This window comes from Hippoglossus stenolepis, chromosome 3, assembly GCF_022539355.2.
Source record: "Hippoglossus stenolepis isolate QCI-W04-F060 chromosome 3, HSTE1.2, whole genome shotgun sequence".
NCBI lineage: Eukaryota > Metazoa > Chordata > Actinopteri > Pleuronectiformes > Pleuronectidae > Hippoglossus > Hippoglossus stenolepis.
Window position 1 is genome coordinate 6308532 of NC_061485.1, and position 23422 is coordinate 6331953.

The following is a 23422-nucleotide window of genomic DNA, read 5'->3' on the forward strand; positions in this document are numbered from 1 at the left end:
ATTTGTTAAATGGCACCTATCTTCCAACCACACCCTTTGTTCAAACCAATGTTTTTCCTCCTGCACCTCCGGCCGTGTGTTTGAGCGAGTTAAGGAGCAGGATCTGTCATAACAATTTTATGGACATTTTCCCCAACAAATTTTATGACCCCCCCGAACCCGTCTTGTTTACGCCGAGCAAAAGAGAGTTCCTATAATCGCAGAGTTCTTAGACGGTGTTTTGGATGGTCGTGGGAAAAGCTGGCGTGAGTCAGCAAATTTTCATAACCAAATATTGATCTACTGGGTATTTCCATATTCTGTGTCAGGGTAGTGTTTTTGAACAGGCGGTGCGTGACAAGTGCCCCGCCTCTTCGGAGCAAGGGATGCAAATAGTAGCCCTGCAGGTATCATTTTACACAGGAGCAGTCATCAGATCACAGCAGCTCATACAATGAGAACCACACAGCGTGCTCCGTTCGGCTGAGATGCATCGACAACAACTTTGAAAAGGATCAGTCAACCGATTGTCGCCATCCTCCCTGCTACAGCTATGCCCATTGCAGAGCTTTTGGGGGTCCAGATCGACATGCAGCTGCTGTTGAAGCTGGGTTTCTCTGTGGCTGCGGTGCTGCTTGTTTCCTGGGCCTTCAGGTTCTACAGCTCCAGGGATGCCAAGAAAATTAAGCTCTACTCCAAAGACAGCAAGGGGGCACAAAAAGAAACCTGCCAAAACTGCAAGACAACACTGCGATGTCAAAGCTCGCCACAACGTGACACCGATGACGGGGACAAGCGGCCCAGGCCCTCGCCCAGAGACTCGGCCACTGATCACCTGACATCTCACAGCCCAGAGGAAACGGCAGCAGAGAGCTGTACACACCACGCAACGACGGGAGATGCAGCTCGTACGTCGTATAATGACCACGAGATCAGCATCAAAGCAGAGACAATCGCTAATCAGAAGCCAACAAAGGTTGCCACCAGTAATATTTCATTTGGATCTGCTTTGAACATTCCTGATCCAACAGAGAGTGGGACGGCCAGTGCAACAGGGCGCCGTTCCCCGTGCTTTTTGCAGAAGCTGCAGGGCAGTGTGGGTGTGGGCAGGGAGTTGAGGCAGGACTCGGAGCACCAGGGTGCCTATTCCAGCTTCCTCTCCAAGGCAGAGATCAAAGTGGAGGATGCTAACGTGATGCTGGAAGGAACAGGACAGCAGATTGTGCGCGGAAAGATATATGATTACTACGTGGAGTCTTCCTCTCACTCTGTTACTGATTCAAACACCGTGCCGGGTCAGTATGAGAGGAGCTCTGAGCCGGAGCCAGTGGAGTTTGGAAGCCGTGGCAGCAGTCTGACAGAATCTCCTTCCTCTCTGAGCCCCATCGTTATGCGTGATCTGGTTTTCCCACAAAGCCCTGTTGAGGATCTCTCGTCACCAGGAGGCCGTCAGCTATGGCACCCTGCAAGGCCTCCACTCCCACGCAATGAGAGCTATCTGTCTGCAGCAGAGCAGTGTGAGCTTTCCGTCCCCTTTGTAACTTCAACTGCTTCAACTCCAATGATTCACTCTCTGGCCTCAACGAGCAAGGAGCCCGTCTCTGTTCCCGCTATGATCAGTTCCTCTACAGACAGCAGAGGCCCTTGTGTGAGTAAGGAGGCTGATCTGGAGACTGTAACAGGGGCTCCACTTTCACACCTTCCAGCAAAAACCCTCGATGGCACAGATTTGGAAAGCTTGAAGAGCACACTTGATCTGGGTAACTGTTTGGAGACGCTGTACCTGGCCAAAAAACACGGCCAGACCTCTGTGCAGCAAGCAGCCCTGGGGGTCATGTCAGACAACTACCTCCAGGTGCTCAGAGACCCCACCATTTATGGGCGACTAATGGCTGGTGAGCGGGAACAAATCCAGAAGCAAAGAAAAGGGGGGAGAAGATTCATCATGGTGGCAGATATGGACCCTCAAGATTGGACGAGGGACACAGGAGAGCAGAGAGCGGAGACAGAGCAGAGGAGGACGTCCAGTGCGCTCTACTATTATGATGACAACAAAGACTGCTGGCAAACCCTCGGCCTGATCCCACAGGAAGTCATCTCAAATGCCTGCGCCATGTGCACAATGGATAACTACTTATTTGTGGCGGTGGGCTGCCAAGGCGTAGACAGGGAAATGACACCCTCAAAGCGAGTGTTTTGCTACAATCCTCTGACATCCATTTGGAAGGAGATCAGTCCCATGAATGAGGCCAGACCACGTTGCAAACTGGCAGCTCTGGAGGGCTACATCTACGCCATAGGAGGGGAGTGCCTCTCCTCAGTGGAGCGCTATGACCCACGATCGGACAGATGGACATTTGTGGCTCCACTGCCTAATGATACATTTGCTGTGGCACATCACGTCACCGTGAGCAACGGAGAGCTTTTTGTTTCTGGGGGGACTCTGAGATATATGCTGCTGCGCTACAGCCCCAAAACAAACACCTGGAGGCCAAGTCTGTCGGTTGGCAGCAGAGACAGAACCACAGATATGGTGGCCGTGGGGAGATTTCTGTATCGGTTTGATGTTAACCCCCTGCTGGGCCTCAGTGTGTACCGCTACCATACAGTGGCTCGACTGTGGTACGAGTGCAGCTCGAGACGGCTCCTGCACTGCCCCGTCTTTCAGTGCGTCACGATGGATGACTTGATTTATTGTGTCAGCCGCCAGTTCACCATGAAGTTCGAGGCTGATGAGATCTCTCCTGGTTTCACAGATGAGGATTTGAGTGTCCTCTCTGCAGCCAAGGGCATACTTTTCCCCTTTGTCCTCTCGCTCCCTGATAAGAAGCCTCGGCAGACCAGTGTGTAGCAAGAATTCAGTTTTCTGTTGATGATAAGATTAGGTGATGATGGACTATCCCTGCAGAGGCTTTACATCAACTTCCTTGTTGACTGAGGGTTTTTTTGGGCTTCAAATGTTATCGTGACCACTGTTCTCATTTCCTTCAGGTGTGTACAAAGGTTTTGCATCTCAAATTGTCGTCTATTTGAATTTTGCATTTCACAAATGAATGTGTGTTTATCATGCCTTGGCCTCCTGACAGTACGTGTGAAGTATTACACACATTACGGTAGTCAAACTGCTATTTGTTTAAATTTACGCAGGCTGTGCTGCCATGTAAATTGTTTGCTTCTTTGATTTGCCACTCTTTCCTTCCATTAAGTTAGTTTTATATCAGTCCAGATGCTTAACCTCTCTCTCTCTCTTCTCTCTCTCTCTCTCCTCTGCAGAGATAATTCATAAGTGTGTCTCACAGTAAATGAGTTCATTCAACTCTAACACATTACAGAGATTGGGCATTGTAGTCATAATCTATCACTCTGCAGCATGTAGGGCACAAATATAACTTACACAGTGGCCTGGATCCAATGCAATTATCTACAGTTGCTCTTTAAACATGACAGGATGTAAATGGGGTGCCACACAATATAAATACGTGGTTTTCTACAAGCGTTTGTCGCAACTTTTAAAAGACTTTTCATCACTGTCCTTGAATGAAAAATGTGTATTTGTTCTAATCTTGACTGAGCCTATTCTTTGTTCACTGTATAAAACGAAATGCTTTTGTTTTGGGGGAAATATATGACTTTGCTGTTCATTGCATATTAATATAAAGAATATTAAAGCCAAATGTATATTTTGTATTCTTGAAGTGTTGAGAAATTACATTAACAATGAAAAAATACTGACTCCTTCGTCGTTTTTGTTACATTTGCAACCTCTCACTGAACACTGGAACACTCAGGGCTTCAGAGACACACTGACAGCTTTGAGAGAGTGACGTGCTGCTATAGCGCCATCATGTGGCCCGGGCGGCGAACGCACCGGTGCCTTGTCGAACACAGAGGTGTCATGTGACTGTGGCAGGCCTCAGCAGCACAGTGGAGTGACTCTCTAACAGTGGGTGAAGCGAAGGGGCTTCAGCTGCACTGGAAGGCAGCAGGCGGGCGGGAAGACAGGGAGGCCGACGCAGATGGTTGACCATCAAACATAAGCGTCTTTGATTCTTCCTAATTAAACACTTTGATTCCCTGTAATTAAACACCTAATGGAATGGGAGTTAGACACGTCCCCTCAGACGCTGCCTTGGAAGCTTCAGGGCTTCTGCTGTGCCTCAACACTCGGGTCAGCTCTGGCATCAACACTTGTTTTATCCCCTTTTTTAATCCGTCTTTCTGTTCTTTTCTGTTTTCTCCACCGAGTGTCCAGGGAAAAGCTTGACAGGCCTTCCTGGGTTTCAGATATTAAGTGTGCGGAGAGAATTTGCATGTAATTATCCTCTGGAAGGCTGAACATACTAATTCACAGCCCGCTCCCTTCTGCTCAGTCTTCTGCACACAGACACACACTCATGTATATAAACAGTAAAAGTACTCGCCACACAAAAACACAGTGAGTAGTCCTTTCAGCAACATAACGAGAATAATGTTACATTTTTTTAATATCTTAATTTCCCAAATGGTCCACTCTATTATGTTTTTTTCACGCAGCTGACAAATAAAACAGAGGAACCACAAAGCAGCGCCACTTTGAGCAGGGCTTCTAAATTATCAACCAGCATGTGAGGTAGTTCAAAAGCTCCGTCTCTGTGTCTGTTGTGACGGCTGACGTCGACTCAAACGATGATCGGGGACCTGCAGCAGCGAGCGGCGCCTCAGATCCAGGTCCTTGTTGTCGTGATTGGCTGCGTGGAGGTGGCTGGAGAGCGCGCGGGAGGCCCTGGCAAAGCGGCCCTGGCAGAAGGCGCTAAGTGGGTGACTCTGGTACGCTGACCTGTACACAGTCATTGACGGGAGGTGCGACTGCTGCTTCTCCAAACGACGCCTCGCGGACCACGGAAAGCCAAAGTCGGTGGGGAGGTCTGGAAGGGAACAGGGAGAAAGGGAGAGTTAACAGCCAGGTTAGTGTGGCCATTAATTACACTGGTGACTGATTTTCAACAATAAGAGGCATCCGGGGCCACACACATTTAATTGTTCATGAGCACAACTGCTTATCCATACAAAATTAAACGTGCTGAATAATGCCTGGAGCTCCCCCCGTGTATAATTCTAAACCTTTGGGCGCTTATGGCACTTTAACGTGTTGTCTTACCAGGAATTGGCTGATCTGACCTATCGGGCTGCCACGTCGAGCCTCCTGGACTCCCGGGTTGCAGAGCGGGCAAAGTGTTGGTGTGCTCTCTGCCGTAGCTGTCTCCATACTGTGTGACCAAGTAATGAGAGGATGCTGGACGGCAATGGCCAAACAGCTGCTTGGATGGAAGCCCCTGGAAGACAATGTGCATTGGCCTTTGCTGGATTAAGATATAGAGGACACGGCCTATTCTTTTCCAATAATCTTCAAGGGGCTCGCCATGTGACAGCGGCAAATTGCTCTAATTCAAGTGCCCACCAGGACTGATGATTTCACACATTTTTTCACGACCGCTGAGTCCGAGCAGAATCTTGCTTTCATACCGTTTTATCACAGGCCTTTATCTTGGCGCTCAATATTATGCAGAAGTGGCCACAATCTGGAGGAGAAAGCCCTGACTTGCAGGGTTGTGACAGGCATTCAATTGGTGTTAATGCCATGAATGAGCAGTTAAAGGCTGACCTCAGCTCTCAGCAGGGCATATCCTCTCCTGGAGACGTCTGGCTTGAAGTCCCAGTGGGGCCGGTAGTCCGCCCGATTGGTGCTCTCGGCCGTCTTTGGCTCCCGAGTGAACTGTGTCGAACAGAATAAACAGACATCGCAAAGAGGAGATGAGGAGGAGGGGGGGGCGGTGTGTGCAGGGACTTGAGCAATGAGGCTGGTGCCGGGATCAGCAAAGCTCACACTTCACTATCGATCCGCGCTGTTGTACAGTATTTCTTAGGTCATTTCTCCTGCCTGATCCTGAACCGGCAGCCCATGGCCGAACCTGCCGCTGGTGCAATTAGTCTCCGGCTCAGGCCTCTGCCACTAAGAGGCTGTGCTGATGTAGCTGAACCGAGGCTTCCTAATCACCTTGCTATAGATTTGATTATATACTGAGGTGCTACAAAACATTTGGCAGACGACGGGCCCGTACACACCTGGTGCTAACATCCATCCTGAGAGATCCCATCACAAGTGGCCATTAAAATACGTCCTGAACGTGTCTCCTGTGACCTCGTGTGATCCAACCTGTGATACAACGTCTCAACACGTACGTCTTTTGTGTTAGTTAAGACCGAACCGTGTTGTTTTGAGTCAGTCTGAGTTTACAGATGTGTGTGTGTGCGTGTGTGTGTGTGTGTTTAATGAAAGCATCTATCATTATTATCACTCTTGCCCTGAAAACATAGCTGAGCCTCTCTGCCCCCTTTCCACTAACTGATCCCTCTGATCATGTTGCTGCTGGTTTTCGTTGGTCGAGGCTGTAGACGCCCCACAGCTTGGATTATAAAATATAAACTAAAGACTCGTCCTGAAGATGTTTTTATCCACATCATTGCATTTTTTATGTTATTTTATTATTTTCTTTTTGTTTCGCAGCGTGTCTCTTTATATTGTACAACACTTGGGTCGATGCAGTTGTTTTTAAATGCACCATATACTTGACTAAAACAAGCTGCCGTTCATACATACAGCCACGGCCTTAGAATAAACTACAAACTAAAGTACAAATGTCCTACCTGGAGTCTTTCTTCAGCCCAGTTTCCCACCAGCACCTTGTTTCCATACTTCTGCTCTAGTCTCCATCCAGTCTGGGCCCATTTCTCCTCCAGCTTCTCTCTCTGCTTCATAGTTTACCAGGTGTCAAACACGCCCCAACCAGGTTAAATCTGCAGCGCCGTCAGAACATGGTTAGCTGGTCAAACAGAAAACATGTAGGTGCATTCACCTGACCGCCTTAATGGAAGAGGCAGCGGAGGAGAACTGGAGGAGCTCTGTTGCCATGGATACAGCAAACACTGAAGGCGAGCGGAGTATCCTGAAAGCAAATAGGAGACGGCTCACATCTGTGTTCAAAAGAAAATACACTCCTTAAGGCCAGGGCATGACATTTAGCTTTTAGCAGTATTCTCTATATATTGTTAAAACGGTGCCAGGAATCGTCTCCAGACTTTGTGTCCTCCGGCAACTTTTCACTTTTAGAATAAAAAGGGTTTTGTTTATTGGTTTTTGTGGATGGGTGGGTGGGGGGTGTCTTCTGTGAACAGTATAGTTTTAATAAAGAAGAACACTCTGCCACTGGAGGCAAGTTTTGTTTATTAAACTGTAAAACAAAAGAGAAAGTAGATAAAGTACAATCACGATCCTATTTATGAACTTCACAGTGTTTTCACATAGTGAACGACGCCGTCCACAGCCAGCAGAGCGGAGGGGAAGCTGAACCAGCCCTGGTTGAAAAAGTTAATCACGCCGTGGAAACCATCGGTGAGGTGTTGCCAGGTGACGTCTCTTTTCAGGTCCAGCAGCCGCTTCCTGTAAAGAATCCCTTCATCCCTCAGGACATCGAACTCACAGGTGAGAATGAAGGTGGGCGGGGATTTCTCAATGTCGGCATCGTCTGCCAGTAGAGGTGAGACCTCGGGCTCCAAACCGGCTTTGATGGCGTGATACACCTGCCCGTCGTAGTCTGGGGTCGGTTTCTCGGTGAAGCCCCGGGCGAGGCACTCCGGGGGTAAGTTGGACGGGGAGAGCCACTCCTTGTAGCGCGGCCTCACCTCAGTGGGGACGTGGATGCCCTCCAGCACATCTTGGCACACGGACATGTCTCCACTGAGGTACTGCAGGAAGTAGAAAGCCATCCGGGCACGAAACAATATGGGCACTGCGTGATTTTGCTGGTACGAGGGCAGGTTGAAATCTGCCATCTGCAGGGCCGGGTAGATGAGGACCTGGGCGCAGGGGGACGGCAGATGTCCGTCCTCTCTCCTCGCCAGCCTTTGGCACAGTGCTGCTGCCAGGTTAGCCCCAGTGCTGTCCCCCCCGACTGCCACTCTGCGAGAGTCCACGCTGAACTCGGCCTCGGCAACAGACAGGAAGTGACACGTTGCCGCCTCGCAGTCGTCCAGCTGGGCGGGGTACCTGTGCTCAGGGGCTAATCGGTACCTAAGGGGGGTGAGAGCGAAGACAAGGGGGGACAATATGTTGAATTCTGGTGATTTAGTTGAGAAATTACAGAGTTTCTGTGCACTGTGGAAATGTTCACGTACCCAACAGAGACGACTGTGGTGTCAGACTTCATGGCGATGTGCCGACAGACTTCATCAACAGAATCTGTTCAGGAGCAGAATCACGTCACAGTTAATACGAGCTGGGTTGTGTCGTCTTATTGTAGCAGAAATATCTCAGACAAAACATTTTCTATTCTTCTCTCTACTGACACTAATCCTCTTTTCTCTATTCAGGCAGCATATTTAAGAGGTTTGTATGATTTATTAATATTAACTTATATTCAGGGATGGGAAGTGATTTATACTTTAAATAAATCCTGTAGTTTATTTATTTAAGTATTTATTGAAAGATTTCTATTAATCACTTTCAAATGAAAATGTTATATTTCTGGTCAGGTTACTGTGCAGGTTCACACTTAACTTTCAAATATATTCTAAAGAATGAGACGAACTGTTAACGATCAAGTTGCCCAAAGAAATTTTATATAAAGTAGTAAAACTTGAGCACCAACTGGACACAATACATTCAAATAAAGTATATTACAGGAAAAACAAACAAACATGTATAGGTTGTGACTGTATTTAAAGATGGACGACATGAGAGTTCCCCAAAAGTGAAGCCATTCTTCTAAATCGCCCCCTGGTGGCTGTCTGCAGTATAGGGAAATCAAACCCGACTCCTTCATGTTAGTGGAATGGGATGTGGACCAAATTAAAAAGTCAAAGAGCATGTTAGTTCAACCATCGGAGAAGAGGAAGTTCTCGTCACACTGATGTTTGTTCAAGTGTTTTGTACAATGAGGCGAAGAAGATGACGCAGCCTTCATATTATATACAAATTATGGACAACATACACAACTCCTTTCCATTTCTTGAACCAATATAGGATCCAAATGGATTCGGATTTGTATTTAATGGAAGAACAAGACAACAATATGTTCATATAACTTCCCACTGTGGTTTGGCATGAACGACTCTTACTTGTTAATTGAGTTTTTATTTGATTTTACTTGAAGTGATGTGTACATTGTTTACCTATACTGCCCAGCACCCATCCTCCTCCGTGGAAATACACGAGGCCTCTTCTCAAGCCGTCGCAAACAGCGGTGGCTTCGTAGACTCGCACCGGCACCTCAGAAAACGTCAGGTCCTTCACTCGCAGACCCGCAGGAACCGGTTTTAAGCGAGTCAGAAACCAGGCCGTGAACCATCGGATGTAGCCGACCTGATTGCAAATGCCCAGACGATGCAGGATCCGGCCCTGAGAGGAATCACCAGAATTACCACGAGTCGGAGTCAAGTCAAAAAAAGAAAAAGAAAAGTCTGTTCTTCAAAGCAAAGCAAAGCAAAAGTTATTCTCTCTGAGAAACTATATTTACCATGACAACATCAAAGACGGAGAACACACGACCTTGCTTTTCTCGCACCTTTGTTCGACTTGATTTCTTATCTGAGAATTCTCTGATCTGAGCTTTATCAGATGCTGAAGGACAAAGAAAGGACGGCTGACAAGAGCCTAAAACATTCTACTTGAGTTTTTAAAATATTGCCCTGGCAGAGGCTTTTTTTCCATTACACTCAGGGAGAAGTTAAAGTAGTAATGGAAAAAAAAAAAACTTACTTGTAACAGATGCAGAAACATGCAGAAAACATAAAATAATAAGCACTAATGATTCCGCTGATGTTGTAGTTACTCACCACAATTGCTATGCCAACAAACAAGCCATGAACCGCGTGCAGTTTCCACCCATTTGCAACCCCACGAGGAATGTCTGAATTCGTCAGCTCCGAGAACACAAGTCCAATTACCAGAAGGAAGAAGGCTGCAACTAGAGCAGCGAAGCCAATTATTAAAATTGCAAAGCCGATGTCCATGGTGCTGCCGCTCTGCCCTGCTCAAGGTGAATCATTACGGGCAAATGTTTTATCTACCTGCTTTCAGCCTTTCTACCCCTCCCACATCTGCATGCAACGCATTCTGACCTTGGTTTCACTTAATGACATGCTTGGCTGCCTGTTGCCCGTGGAAATAAAGAACTAATTATATCCTGCAACATATTTTATGGACATGTAATCAAATTAACTACATGTTTCCCTAAGAAACCAAGCTATTCCAAAATAACTCACAAAACATTTTATGTTAATGGCAGCAGCTTTTTAATTACTCATTCGTTGCCCGAGCAATGGTTTTTACAAATATTTGAGGGATGTTGTGGTTTTATGGAGGAAATGTCTCCTGCTTACAGCTGCACGAGGCTCAGAGTCACGCTCCTGTCGCCCGGTGTCTAATGAAAAGCAAATGTAGTGAGATTTTAGTGAAGGCTGACCAAGGACACCCTCATCTGAACTTTCATTGCCGATCTGTAGATGGCAGTGATAGCATGAGCATAAATAAACACTGCCTTCTCAAATGTATTATTTACATTTTTTGCATTTTGCATTGCAACCTGAAGCCATTTGCAGCTCCCTGCAAATCATATATTCAATCTTTTGTCAGTTTTTTTTGGCAAATCTAACAAGTTATTTCTTTATTATTTTACTACAGCTGGAAATGCACAGGTATAAGAGTTCCCAGACCAACTTGACTTTGGATTTACAATTTGTAAATCCCAGAAATGTCCCTACATGAAGACAGCGTTTGGAGTCATGTTGTCCTGGAGTTGTTAGCAGTCTCCGAGAGCCTCTCCACCGACCCTCAGTAGCTGAGCCGCAGCACAAAGCCACCATTGTGAGGCTGCTCTTTAAACTCTTCCCCCAGTCGCTGAAAAAGAGCTCAGCATTCAGCGATAGCGAGTAGAAATCACAGCGCCAGGGCCAAAAATCACAGACTGGAATCTTGTCTGAGGCCCATGAATTCACACAGGACACGTTTGGGAGGCATTCATGCAGTTTTCAGTGTGTCACCCTGACCAGCTTCTGTGACCTAGTTCCCCAAACTGCCCAGAAAGATGTGGCCCTGCCGCAGAAACACCGTCACCACGAGAAATCAGGTGCAAACAACCAATGGCACACATCCACAAATCAGCAAAGACTTTCTCAATGAGCAGGATTAGAAAACTCTACCATGCTAAACCTGAAGGTGGTGTTTACTGTGTGTTTATTATGTGAGCTTGCCTGCTTCAGTGAGGCGCCCGGACTTGTGAATCATGAGGCTGCAAATTTCTTTCAGGCTTTTCAATGTCATAAAATTTAATATGGAGAGAAAAGAGAGCAGAGGGGCTCAAGGGCACATCAGCAGCTGTGGTTGTCATTATGAGGATTGAGTCCAGGTTCTCTTACAGAAAGGTAATGACTTCAAAGAAAACTTTTTCCCAGTATCTTTTATTTTGAAAAGAAGTCTCTATCTATCTATGATAAATGGACTGTGTTTATAAAGCGATTTCCCAGTTGTATCAACCACTCAAAGTTACATTCACCCGTTCACACTCACGTTCATACAGCTCAGCACTTTTTCTGTGACTCACCATTCACACACTGTCGGCACAGGAGTCCAGAACAATTCAGGGCTCAGTATCTTGCCCAAGGACACACTGGCAGGAGGAGCTGGGATCAAACCACCAACCTGTAGTGGACAATGTTTTCAGCCCTGGCGCCGATCCGCAGCTATGAAAACATTACACCCAGGTGAATGTGCTAATTTCTCCTTCTTGTTTGTTTTGGCGGTCTCTCCGCTTCACTTTTTCTGCAAGGCCTTATGACGCACATAAATAATACAGTAAATGTCCATGTAGGTTTTCATACTTTTTTACATCTTGGGAACAACATGCAAAAGTGATTTTTCCTTCATACTATGCAAGAGACATGAGCCTCTGACATGTGTGGGACATCGAACTGGACTCACTGGGGGAAAAAACAGTAGAGGCAAACTCCTCTACTGGCCATGGAAAAGGAGTCAATCAGCTTTTTTAATGGTTTGCCCACTTAAACCCACTAATTTAGGTGTTAAAGAGGTATCCTCTCTCTCTCTCTCTCTCTCTCTCTCTCTCTCTCTCTCTCTCTCTCTCTCTCTCTCTCTCTCTCTCTCTCTATCTGACTATCTATCTCTCTATCTCTCTATCTATCTCTCTATCTATCCATCTGTCTATAGTTAATCATTTGGGTGTTTGGATTTCATTTGTCTTTTCTCAGTTGTGTTTGCTCAGTAATTTGCTGTGATTGTTTGTTTGTTTTACTTCATTAATTAAGGGGCTGGACTGAGGATGAGTGGAGCTCTCAGTCATTTGGGTGAAGTTGTGAAACACCAGCTCTTATATGAGAATACATTTGTTTGACTTATAACTGTCAGTGTGATTGTGACACCAGTGTTATTCTCTATGCAGAGCACACAGGTTCAATTCCAGTTGATCAAATTATGCATTGGGGCACCCCGCCATGGGGCACAGTGGGGCGATGGCTGTGGGGGACCCAGGACCACAGATTGGGAACCACCGCTGTGGACAAATGGGGGTGGGGGAGAGTGCGAGTGCGCAGACTGGCACTGGAGCAAAGTATTCATCCCCACTTATCACGTCAATCAGGATTAATGCCCGTGCAAACCTCCCCTTTAGGTTCACCCGGGTCCTCTCAGTGGTGGAAGCGCCGCAGCCAGGGGCAGAGCAGAGGCGGTGATATAAGGCAGGACGGCAACACGACGCCAGAGCGCAGCGGAGCGCACGGCACGGAGCGTCGTCTGGACTTGTGCTTCACGTCTCCACCAGCAGTTGACAGCCAGGCGTGATGAGTGATCACTCACACGTTCCCAGATCCTGATGCATGTCGACCAGGACATGTCAGAGCTCCTCGCGGTGGTGGCACGGTTCCGCTGTCCGACCTCCTCTCCAGTGGATTACTCCTGCAACACCTCCCCAGGCTGCAGATGATCATTTTTGTTGTTGTGTGCATGCGGACAAACTTGCAGCAGCTCTCGGGTCGGTGTTTGTGAAGTGCTCGCGTATCTGTGTCCAGGCTAGACTGCGCGTAAAAGTTGCAGCGTAAAACATCACAGACTTGTCGCGGCTGCTGCGCCCGCGAGCACCGTCTCCGACATGGAGCTGAAGAGCGCGTGTCGCATGCTGCTTTTCCCGGTTCAGATGTTGTACTATTTAGCCAAGGCGAGTTTGTCCTCGCTGTTGCCGAGCAGAAAGAAGGACCTGGGCAAGGAGGTGGTATTGATCACCGGGGGAGGACGCGGCATCGGACGTCATCTGGCCAAAGAGTTTGCCAAGCAGGGAGCCAGAAAGGTAATTTCACCTCACTTCAGACCAACTTGTTGCGCCAACTCTTCTCCACAGACGCACACCAGGGAATCGTTGCGGTTGTTTTGGCACGGCACGGGTTCAGTTTGTGTCACAAGCAGCTGTATAGTTGGGGGGGGGGCTGCCTCCTCCCTCCTGCAGCCTCAGGTAACCTGGGCAGCCCCCCCCCCCCTCCCTTAACTTGTTCCATGTGTTTTTAAAAAGAGATGCACTGATCAGGACATGCAACTGGCCTAGTTTGTGTTCAGTGAGACTGGAGACACAGCCCTCAGATGTATTGTGTGTGTGTGTGTGTGTGTGTGTGTGTGTGTGTGTGTGTGTGTGTGTGTGTGTGTGTGTGTGTGTGTGTGTGTGTGTGTGTGTGTGTGTGTGTGTGTGTGTGTGTGTGTGTGTGTGTGTGTGTGTGTGTGCGTGTGTGTGTGTGTGTGTTTAAGTATTGCACAACAGCACAGGTCAACCAGAGGACAGGTCTGGATATTTCTTATGGCTGATGAATGTGATTACGCACGATGGGCTCGCATTTATTCTGCTGAGGTCTGGAGTGAGTCTGGTGTGACTGACATGGATAAAACGTGTATAATCAGCACATGATAAACCCATTTATTGGGGGTGGGGGGATGTTACTATGCGCACAAAGCTGCACTGAAACTGCTTCAAAGCTCATTCTCATAATAACTTCTCTGATAGTTTATTGCCATATTTGAGCCTTTGCACTGTTCTGTTAAATCTGGCAATTTAACAACACAACAAAATGTTGCATAATCCTTTTTCAGATGCTGGAGTTTGTGCGAAACAAAGTGATCCCAACACAAAAGAGTCATGGTGGAAAACAGATTACTTTATCTTGAGTGAGTGTAATACAAAGGTAGAAGTTCTTATCTCGCACAGGAACACACGGCACAGGCTGATGAGCTCAGAAATATGATGAGTGGTCACTTTTACTGTGAAACTGACGTCATTACAAACTCATGTTTTTAATATTCAGTCGAATGAGGTTTAAAATCGTGATCTGTGGATCTTAAAAGTCGGGGGATCCAGAAACTAGATCTATCAATCCATGCCATGCTTGCAAAATTCTTTAATTTCAAATCCATATTCTTTGCAGATGTAATGTGTCCAGTCTCTCAGAGAACCCCTCCACCCCTCCACCCTCCCGATCATCCTTCACCCCCCGATCATCCTTCTCCCCCTAACAAGGAGCCATCACTTGGGCCTGAACTGCCCCCACAGCTCCTCATCCCTGCAGATCAGCCTCACCTCCGTTCCCATCATCATCTCCGTCCACCGTTACTCTAACCGATCCGGTGGGTGAACATTACATAGCCGAGTGCCTGATGGGCCACCGGTGTCCCTTTTAGCGGTAACATGTTAATACAGAGCCGCCGTATTTTTTTATCACCCTCAGATGGGAGTCATCATTACACATGGAAGAAAATGTAAGTAATTTCCCCCGCTAGGAAGCCACTGAGCCGCCCAGCTGAAAGGCTGCCGGTAGTAATTATCTGTTCGGGGGCGACATGCACTCCACATCTTGGATGCTCGCCCTCTCTTAAGGCGCAATTTTAGCAGCTTGAAAACATTGCTAAAAGCTCAATGAAACACTAACTGCCTGCCCCTGTCTTTCAATGCCATCTCCTCGGGGAGCGAGCAAGAAGAAACCGGTGGGTTTTAAAAGCTTTACTCTGCAGCTGCACAACAAAGGATGTCACCGTGCTTTTCAGCACCCCATTGTTGGGTATTATCAAGGTGTGAAGGCTTTGAAAACAACACCTGTGGTAACGTGTATGACAATTACTCCCTGCCTGAAGAGATGCTAAAAGGAAATGGGACGGCAATTATGAAATAACCTCCGTGAACTTGTGCTCACCCCTGGTTCGAGCCGCTTTGTGATTGGCAGCTGGAATTTCCTTTTCCCCTCTGCTCGGGCTTTGGTGTTTTCACGGTGCTAGGAAGACTAACTGTGGCTTTGATTTTAAAAGAAGAATCCGGTGAGATTGGAGAGCCGGGGACACGGGGGGGGTCTGAAAACTCTGAAAACAATAAGCTCTGAAAACAATAAACCTGAACCAAAGCATTCTCAAACATCCAAGTTCAGGGCGCTGCGAGAGGGCGATCCCTGGAAATGGTTTGCAACTTTAAACAACATGTTTCTTCAAAGCTTGTTTCTCCGAGTATTTTTTCTTTTCAGTGCAAAAAACAGCAAGCTTGCATAAAGCCCCGGTTTTTATGTGGTTGTTAACATTGCGTAAAGAGATCACTTTAGACGAACCAGACACTGACAACAGGTTTGTGTGTGCATGCGTGAGTGTGTGTGTGTGTGTGTGAGTGTGTGTGTGTGTGTGTGTGTGTGTGTTGTGCTGGAGGCGGGAAGCACACCACTCCCAGCTGGGTATTGCCCTGCAGCTGACCTTGCTGTCTCTGCAGTAATTAGACAGCGGCAGGCGACTGCCTCCTGAACTCCTGCTGCCCCCTCTGTGTGCTGCCTCTCCGCTGGCCCGTACAATGGGTGTGAAAAGGAGGGTTCCTACCCACCCATACATTCAGACCTCCAGAGATAGAGTATCAGCGTATCACTGTAATTCAGCTGCAGCTACCGGGGTCACGGAGACGTACAGCACATCTCGGTATCGAGCGGCATCTGCACTCTTCCTCTCCCCTTGGCCTCGTTTCAAGCTTTGCAACATGAATTTGTCGATTGGGGATCTTTTACTCGCAGCACGTGTTGACGTCGAGTCTTGTCGGGGATCCCTATAGTTAGAACCATCACAGATTTATCGCTGATAGTGAAGGGGGCTTGTGCAAGGTCAATTTAAAAACCTGTTTTCTTACCGTTTCCATCCACATTGCAATTTGGCCGGTGCTTGTTTGCTCTGAGGGTCCTGTGTGTTGTGACGGGTGATAAACCTAATGAATTAAATAACATTGTAACGGGAGAGAGCACAGTTTGAGTGCCGCCTTTTAATGAGAGCTGTCAGCTTTGTTTGTAAGGCTTCAAATCCTATTAAAAGCTTTCAGTTATTTATCAAGACCTGTCTGCCTTCGCTGATTACTTAAATGGGCTTGCAAATGAAGCAAACAAAAAAAACCAATCACCAGCAAGTCAAACAAGGGCCGTTTACAGAGGAAGTACTGTTCCGGATCTGATAAAGAAGTAAAGAACACATCCCGGCCTGTAATCTGTGACGTCCCTGGAGCTTAACAGTGTCAGGGCTCTATCTGTGGTTCACTTCTGTCATTGTTACCATGGCTTCAAACGTATAGCAATGCAGCAATCCGGTTGTTTTTTAAGGATTTTAGCAATTACACTGTGTTTGCCAGTATGTTTATGTTTGTGTGCAGAGTAGGGTTGGGCATCGTTTGGGTTTTTTCTGATATCGGTGCTAAATCGATACTTTTAAAAACGGTACCGGTGCCTAAACATTTCCAGATACTTGGAACCGATACTCGAACGACTTTATTTTTGCTGAGGCACATTAGAAGTTTAAATTTAACATATTAAACTGTTAACTGTTTAACATATACACGAAACAAATCCAAACGACAGAATTGCATCAATGAAACCAAACCCAAACCACAATAATTTAACACTAAATAACAGTTTCAGTGCTAAATACAGCAGATTACGTTTTGAAAGATTGTCTGTGTCGGAAAAAATCTGCATGTTCAATGCAAAAGCAAATTAGAGATCATTTGATGCAATGGATCCCTTAAGAGTGGCTAATGCACAAAATCCTGCAGGCTTGCTGAAAGTGCTGCTGAGTAAAAGTTCTCCTACAGATTCAGTTCATCATCCCTAAAGGCAGAGGATGTGCAGCACAGTATTCTACATGCACATGTACTTTATTTTCACCTCATCTTTCTCGTCATGATTAATAGATCATTTAAAATCCATGCTGCCCATTGAGTAGATTTATGTATAACACTGGTATAAAACAATGGGAAGGACTCTGATGATTCGTGGGCTAACAGACAGACACGTGTGTGTGTGTGTGTGTGTGTGTGTGTGTACGTGCACACACGGTAGTCTCGCTCGCTGTCTCTCCGATACACAAGATCACTTTCCAGAGGACTTTTTGCTCAAATATTAACCTTGGTCACGGGCGACCGGCCAAATCCCACACTGGCGTTCTCAGCACTTCACACACGCTATGTTTTCAGACTCCCTGACCAGAAGTGACGGGGCTCATCTGCCCAACAGGCCGTGTAATCTCTTTGAGAATTTGTGTTTGAGGGACGAGGAGGGCTCATCCCCTGATTTCATTACCTTTCTCTGACCCCAGAGACTGACAGATCTAATTGCCCAATCACTACCCCCCCACCCCCTCCGTCCAAACCCCCGTGTTCCCTGCTCAAATGACCAGCCTTCATTTAGTCTCCGGGTGGATGAAGAGACAATTCATTCACACAGCAGCCCCCCGAGCCTTTAATCTTGCTCGAGAACTATTTGTTGGAGTGAAAATGGCCTCTCTGTTCTCTGAATGAAAAGAGCAGTGCTGAGCACAGATCTTCACGTCTCCTTGCCAGAAAAGAATTTGCACAAAAACACGTGTAATGTTTTGTTGATGACGGACGGTTTTTGTTCCATTTATAAGCAACAGCTCCCTCTGATTTGCTCCTGATTTCATCACAGAAGATTCTCCATGTTTCTCTCTAACCTTTGCAAATGTTTTTCTTTCACCAGGTGATCTTGTGGGGCCGGACGGAAAAATGCCTCAAAGAAACGAGTGAAGAGATTTCTCTCTCAGGAACCGAGTGCCATTACTTCCTGTGTGACGTGGCCAATCGGGAGGAGGTTTACAAGCAGGCCAAGGTGGTTCGAGAAAAGGTACGCCGTGCAGTTTCATATTTATAAAGATATTTTTCTACTTGAACGTATACGAGAAATGTCTTTCTGCGCACACACAGAGCAACACATCATAAAATATTTCCCCTGGATGCCTCGCTGTCTCCTCCGTAATGTATTGGCTCCGAGCCACTCTGTCTCCCATCTGGTGTATAGATTACACTTCATCTGAAATATCTGTATAAGAGCGGGGAATATTCCTGACAGCTCTGGTGCAGAACAACTGCATCATCTCATGAAAGCAGACAGAAAAACGCATAATACGATTGCCAGTGCTCTCCCCCTCTTTTTCTAACTGATGTGCTTTTTAATCTCAGGTGGGAGATGTTACGATATTAGTGAACAACGCAGCTGTGGTCCACGGCAAAAGTCTGATGGACAGCGACGACGACGCCCTTCTGAAATCCCAACACATCAACACCTTGGGACAGTTCTGGGTAAGACTTTTGTCTTAGGAGCAGTTTGTAGCAGTGAGGCCTCGCAGCTCACATGCAGATGTGGGGGAATTCCAAACAAATGAGCCTTATCATGTTCATATTTTGATTATAGCACGACAGGGATACACAGTAGGCAACGCCAGACATGCCAATCCCGTCTGCTGTCGTTATTATGGCAGGTTAAGTGGGGTATTTCCAAATTGCTTCTCAGCCTGTGAAACGTGAGAAGGGTTTAATGGCATTTTTATTTTGAAAGGAGATCAAAAGACTCTTCTATAAGCAGACAGAAATGCAATTATCAACTAAATGGAAATGGAAATTTAACCTGTGGTTCCATTGTGGGCCTGTTTATCGTGTCTGCTCGTCTTTTTTTACGCTGCTGGAACCATTTCACCTTCTATTACCAGTCCTCTTTCCATTTTGTCTTTATTCACTCCTTCATTCTCCTCTTATTTGTCTTCCCTCGTGTCTCAGACTACAAAGGCCTTCCTGCCTCGAATGCTGGAGCTGCAGCACGGCCATGTGGTCTGCATAAACTCCATTCTGTCCCAGTCGCCCATTCCTGGGGCCATAGATTACTGCACCTCCAAGGCCTCGTCGCTGGCCTTCATGGAGAGCCTGACGCTGGGCCTGCTGGACTGCCCCGGTGTTGGCTGCACCACGGTGCTTCCCTTCCACACCAACACAGAGATGTTCCAAGGAATGAGAGTCAGGTGAGAACGCACCTAGAAGTAGGAAGTGAAGGTGTATCCTCCTCGACGATCTGAGATTTTAGGACACATGCTCCATACATGATTGTAGGGGTTGTAATGTTGGTCCTCAGGTTATTAAGTCCATCACTTAGCTTCTGACTGAATAACAATTTAAATTGCCATAAGTTGTACTCTAAAAGTCCCTTCAGGATCAACCCTACTGACTAGGGAACCTCCAAAGGACATTAGAATGCTTTGTACAACCTACCAGCACTTTGCAGATTCCTTCCCTCATGGTTTAGTTGTAACAAAACTCAAAATATTCTTGCTCAACTCGCCCTTAGGTGAGTTTAAAACAAGTCAAAGATAGTAGCACCTCAGAAGGCCAGTCTGTCTGCCCCCTAGTGGCCGTTTTAGGTCCTTAATGAAGACAGTCTGCTTTGACTTTTGGACCTTTCTCAAGCAGCTGAACTCCGGCGTTAGGCATCTATGTCACAGAGTGTTCTCGTACAACTGGATAAGCACACGCTACCTTTCACATTGTTATGTAATAGCCTTTGAAACACCTGGAACACACCTTTTTCTGGAGCACCTGCACATCTGCTTATTTATGCAAATGTACAGTCAGACGTGTGGCAGCAGTTCAGGAAGTTCAGTTAATGTTCATATCTAACAAAGCAAAGGGGGCTGTGTGATCTCAGTGACTACAGTAAATACAGTCTTAATGTGAATGAGAGGGGGTCAGGGGAGAATGGCCAGACTGGTTCAAGCTGTCAAAAGGCTCCAGTAACTCAGATAACCACCATTTACAACTGTGGTGAGCAGATAAGCTTCTTGGAACACATTACCACTTTGAGGTAGGTGGGCGGAAACTGCAGAAGACCACGTCTGATTCCCCTCATGTCAACCAAGTGTAAATGTGGAGCTGCAGTGAGAGCAGACTTGATGGAGCTTGGAAAGTTAGAGACTTGGGAAAATGTAGCCTGGTGTTGATTTCTGCTGAGGGACAAAAAAAAGCCTGAGAATTTGGTGTGATTAGCATGAATCCATGAAGCCAACCGGCCTTGTGTCAACAGTCCAGGCTGCCGGTGATGAGATGTTGTGGTGTTTCTGGCCCCTCAGAACCAATCAATCATCGTTTGATCTGAGTTTAGTGGCTGACCACGTGCATCCATTTGTGGCTTACATTTCCCATCTTCTAATGGCTACTTACAGCCAAGATGCACCATGCAGAACTAAGAAGAGAGGACCACTACCCACAATTAGCATGGTGCTGCTCATAAAGTGCTAATTGAGTGAATAATTAGTTTGCAATGCCGCCATAAAAAAGCACACGATGCTACGAAGGCTTTGTTTACACCGTTATTTCAAGTGAAAATCTCAACCAAAGAAGTGGGAAGTGGATTCCCCTTGAAAATGCATTTTTAATTTAATCCGATCCGACCGATCATCACTTTATCTCTAACCACGGACTACTTTCTCCCGTAGGTTTCCTCAGCTCTTTCCTCCTCTCAAACCGGAGGTGGTTGCCCAGAGGACGGTGGAAGCGGTCAGAGCTGACAAGGCCTTCCTCTACCTGCCCTGGACCATGCACGCTCTCGTCCTTCTAAAAAGGTAAACGACTCACATTTAACTTTTCCTTAGTTTAGTTTTTTGTCTCGTCTCTCAACATAATTTGTGCCTTGTGCTTAACATTCTGTCTCTTGTCTTTCTTTTCAGCTTCATGCCACAAGTTGCACTGGAAGAAATCCACCGGTTTTCTGGGAGTTATACCTGCATGAACACATTCAAAGGGAGGACATGAACCTGGACTTCACAGAACGTGAGGGTGACCTCGACGTCTCCGGGGCACAATGAAGGGAATATGGACCTAAAGACATCTGGAGGTGCAGGAGGCCCCATGATAGTGTGAAGAGAAATACTTAGGGGATGTTCACAAGGGTTTTCACTCCTGCAGGTAGAATTAATCGATAAACTGCAGGATACCCTCTGGTCCCATTTTATAAGTGTGAGTGCATATCTGTATAGTATGGAGGACTGAATGCCATTCTCACATTGAACAGAAGCCATGCTTAGGTGTGTACCAGTAGTTATTCTGGGAGATTTTGTGACACTTTTAGTCTGTTTTTACACTTTTTTTTTTTTTTATCTGCCTTTTTTTTTTTAATGTGTCTTTGAATCAAAGCAAAGTAATAAAATGGAGTTTTAGAGACACACTGTGTTTCTTTGTGCATGACGAAAATAGAAAGGGGGACACAATCCTTGGGAGGTAGACGTTGTTTTGTGTCTGGATCTCGACTCCCATGGCAGCGTGATAACACCTTTGATTTATTCCGAGCATGAGATCACTGACTGTGACAGACGATGTTGTCAAAACATAAAACACACAGTTGGAGGTGGGGGCATGTGTATTCCTGTTTGTTCTATGCTGTCGGTAAATGGTGCAGGGGGATGGTGCAATTCTCCATAAACATAATGAACTTGTTGGTCAGGACCTCCCACATCCAGAGTTGTCCACCCCCCCACCCCGATTCAGCGAACATGGGTTATCTTGAGGCCTCAATTACGACGGTTTAGAGAACACTCCTAAAAAAACATGTAAACTGTTTGTCATGAAGGTTTTTATTAGCTTCAGCTTCAGCTGCTCCACGTTTGTGTTCGTAAAACCTTTTTAGAGACGTATTCCAGGAACGGAATTGGGACAATATGATGCCTCCTTCACTTTATTACACATCCGCCAAAGAGGTTGTGTTTTTGTTTGTTTGTTAGAAGGACTACGCAAGAAACTGCCCAACCGATTCCCGTGAAATTTCGTGGTGGTGCGGTGACTCACCGTAAAGTTACGTTCAGAAAATGTATCCAAGAACTGTTTTTAACTTTCGTATAACACATTTCGTTGACTTCTCCGATTACAATTCATGGAACTTGGTGAAAAAAATCCTGCATATTTAGGGGACTGATATTTATGAGTGTGTGTGTGTAATTTGGTGCAGATCCAAATAAAAGTCTGGATCTGGTGAATTTAAATGTGCTTTCATAAGGACACTGCTGGGTCTTGGCGAAGGTACCGTACGTGCTCTCTGAATTTCATTTGAGTTGCATGTGAATCTGATCATGCTCTTGGGCTTTATCTACAGAAAATGAGATTTATTAATACCAGTCTCATAATTACCTCTTCACCGAGGATATCATTTACAAACGAGAAAAGCAAAGAAGAGATAAAGATTAGACCTTAATTCAACACTGGTCTGTAGCCAAAGGGAATTTGCAAGGAGGTGAGTATCATGCAGTGAGGTAATGGTGTCAGAAAGTTTGTTGTCCTGCTTGTGTGGTGTGTTTGCGGTTTACATGTCAAGGACCACTTGACATTTTATTCAAGACTATGTAATCCTGGATAGAGCAGAGACACCTCAGCAGTATTTTCTCTTGTTGTGTATCGTTGAATCTCACTTACACAACACCGTATGAGTTATTTAGTGACTAAGAGACCCGTGTGTGTGTGTAACCAGACAAAGCCGGCCTGGTGAGAAGCTGCTGTCCTTGCAGTTATGTGTGTGGCCCCTGTAATTCTGAGATTAGTCAGCTGTTGAATCATGAGGTGGAATGAAACAACTGTACAGTTTGTGCTCTTTTTCGCATCATAGATGGAAGAGAGTAAATCTGAACTCACCCGACCACAGTGACGTCGATCACAGTGAAAGAAGGGGCTGAAAATACCACAGTCTCATTTTTAATAAACTGAGCATCATGGTCTTCGCTGTCCATGTTTGAATTGGGAAAACATACAGATATAAATCAACTTGAACTGGCCTGGACCTGAGGAACTGTCCTTTCAGCTGCTGGAGAATGGCTTTTTCAGATGAAACAACAATAATGCATCATTCAGAACTACCACAGTCTATGATGTTACTGCTGTGTTGCATTTGGTAAAACGATCATCCGTCTCCAGTAAAAATCCCCTTCAGCATGCCATGTTATTTAAAAAAAAACTACGACACGTGAAACAGATACATTGGATATGTGATGACTTGTCAAATCAACATATAAAGTACTTTCCTTTCCACA

The 23422-nt window shown here is 46.2% G+C and overlaps 4 protein-coding genes across 4 annotated transcripts; 2 read left to right on the top strand and 2 right to left on the bottom strand.

Moving 5' to 3' along the window:
- The first annotated feature begins 328 nt into the window (after positions 1–328).
- Positions 329–3704, top strand: klhdc7a (kelch domain containing 7A). The gene has a single exon (XM_035148086.2). The coding sequence runs from the start codon at positions 533–535 to the stop codon at positions 2828–2830; it is 2298 nt and encodes a 765-aa protein (XP_035003977.1). The 5' UTR covers positions 329–532; the 3' UTR covers positions 2831–3704.
- An 867-nt stretch (positions 3705–4571) lies between these two features.
- cfap107 (cilia and flagella associated protein 107) lies at positions 4572–6885 on the bottom strand. The gene is made up of 4 exons (XM_035152778.1): positions 6664–6885; positions 5621–5731; positions 5117–5291; positions 4572–4883 (listed from the first exon to the last, which is right to left on the bottom strand). Exons 1-4 carry the CDS (start codon positions 6772–6774, stop codon positions 4594–4596), a joined length of 687 nt encoding a protein of 228 aa, XP_035008669.1. The 5' UTR covers positions 6775–6885; the 3' UTR covers positions 4572–4593.
- Positions 6886–7302: 417 nt separating this feature from the next.
- aadacl4 (arylacetamide deacetylase-like 4) lies at positions 7303–10026 on the bottom strand. The gene is made up of 4 exons (XM_035152594.2): positions 9850–10026; positions 9187–9412; positions 8191–8254; positions 7303–8086 (listed from the first exon to the last, which is right to left on the bottom strand). The coding sequence occupies exons 1-4, from the start codon at positions 10024–10026 to the stop codon at positions 7303–7305; spliced, it is 1251 nt and encodes a 416-aa protein (XP_035008485.2).
- A 2690-nt stretch (positions 10027–12716) lies between these two features.
- Positions 12717–21569, top strand: dhrs3b (dehydrogenase/reductase (SDR family) member 3b). Its single transcript, XM_035153326.2, has 6 exons — positions 12717–13370; positions 18067–18210; positions 18546–18665; positions 19140–19378; positions 20846–20971; positions 21077–21569. Exons 1-6 carry the CDS (start codon positions 13176–13178, stop codon positions 21159–21161), a joined length of 909 nt encoding a protein of 302 aa, XP_035009217.1. The 5' UTR covers positions 12717–13175; the 3' UTR covers positions 21162–21569.
- Positions 21570–23422: the final 1853 nt, after the last annotated feature.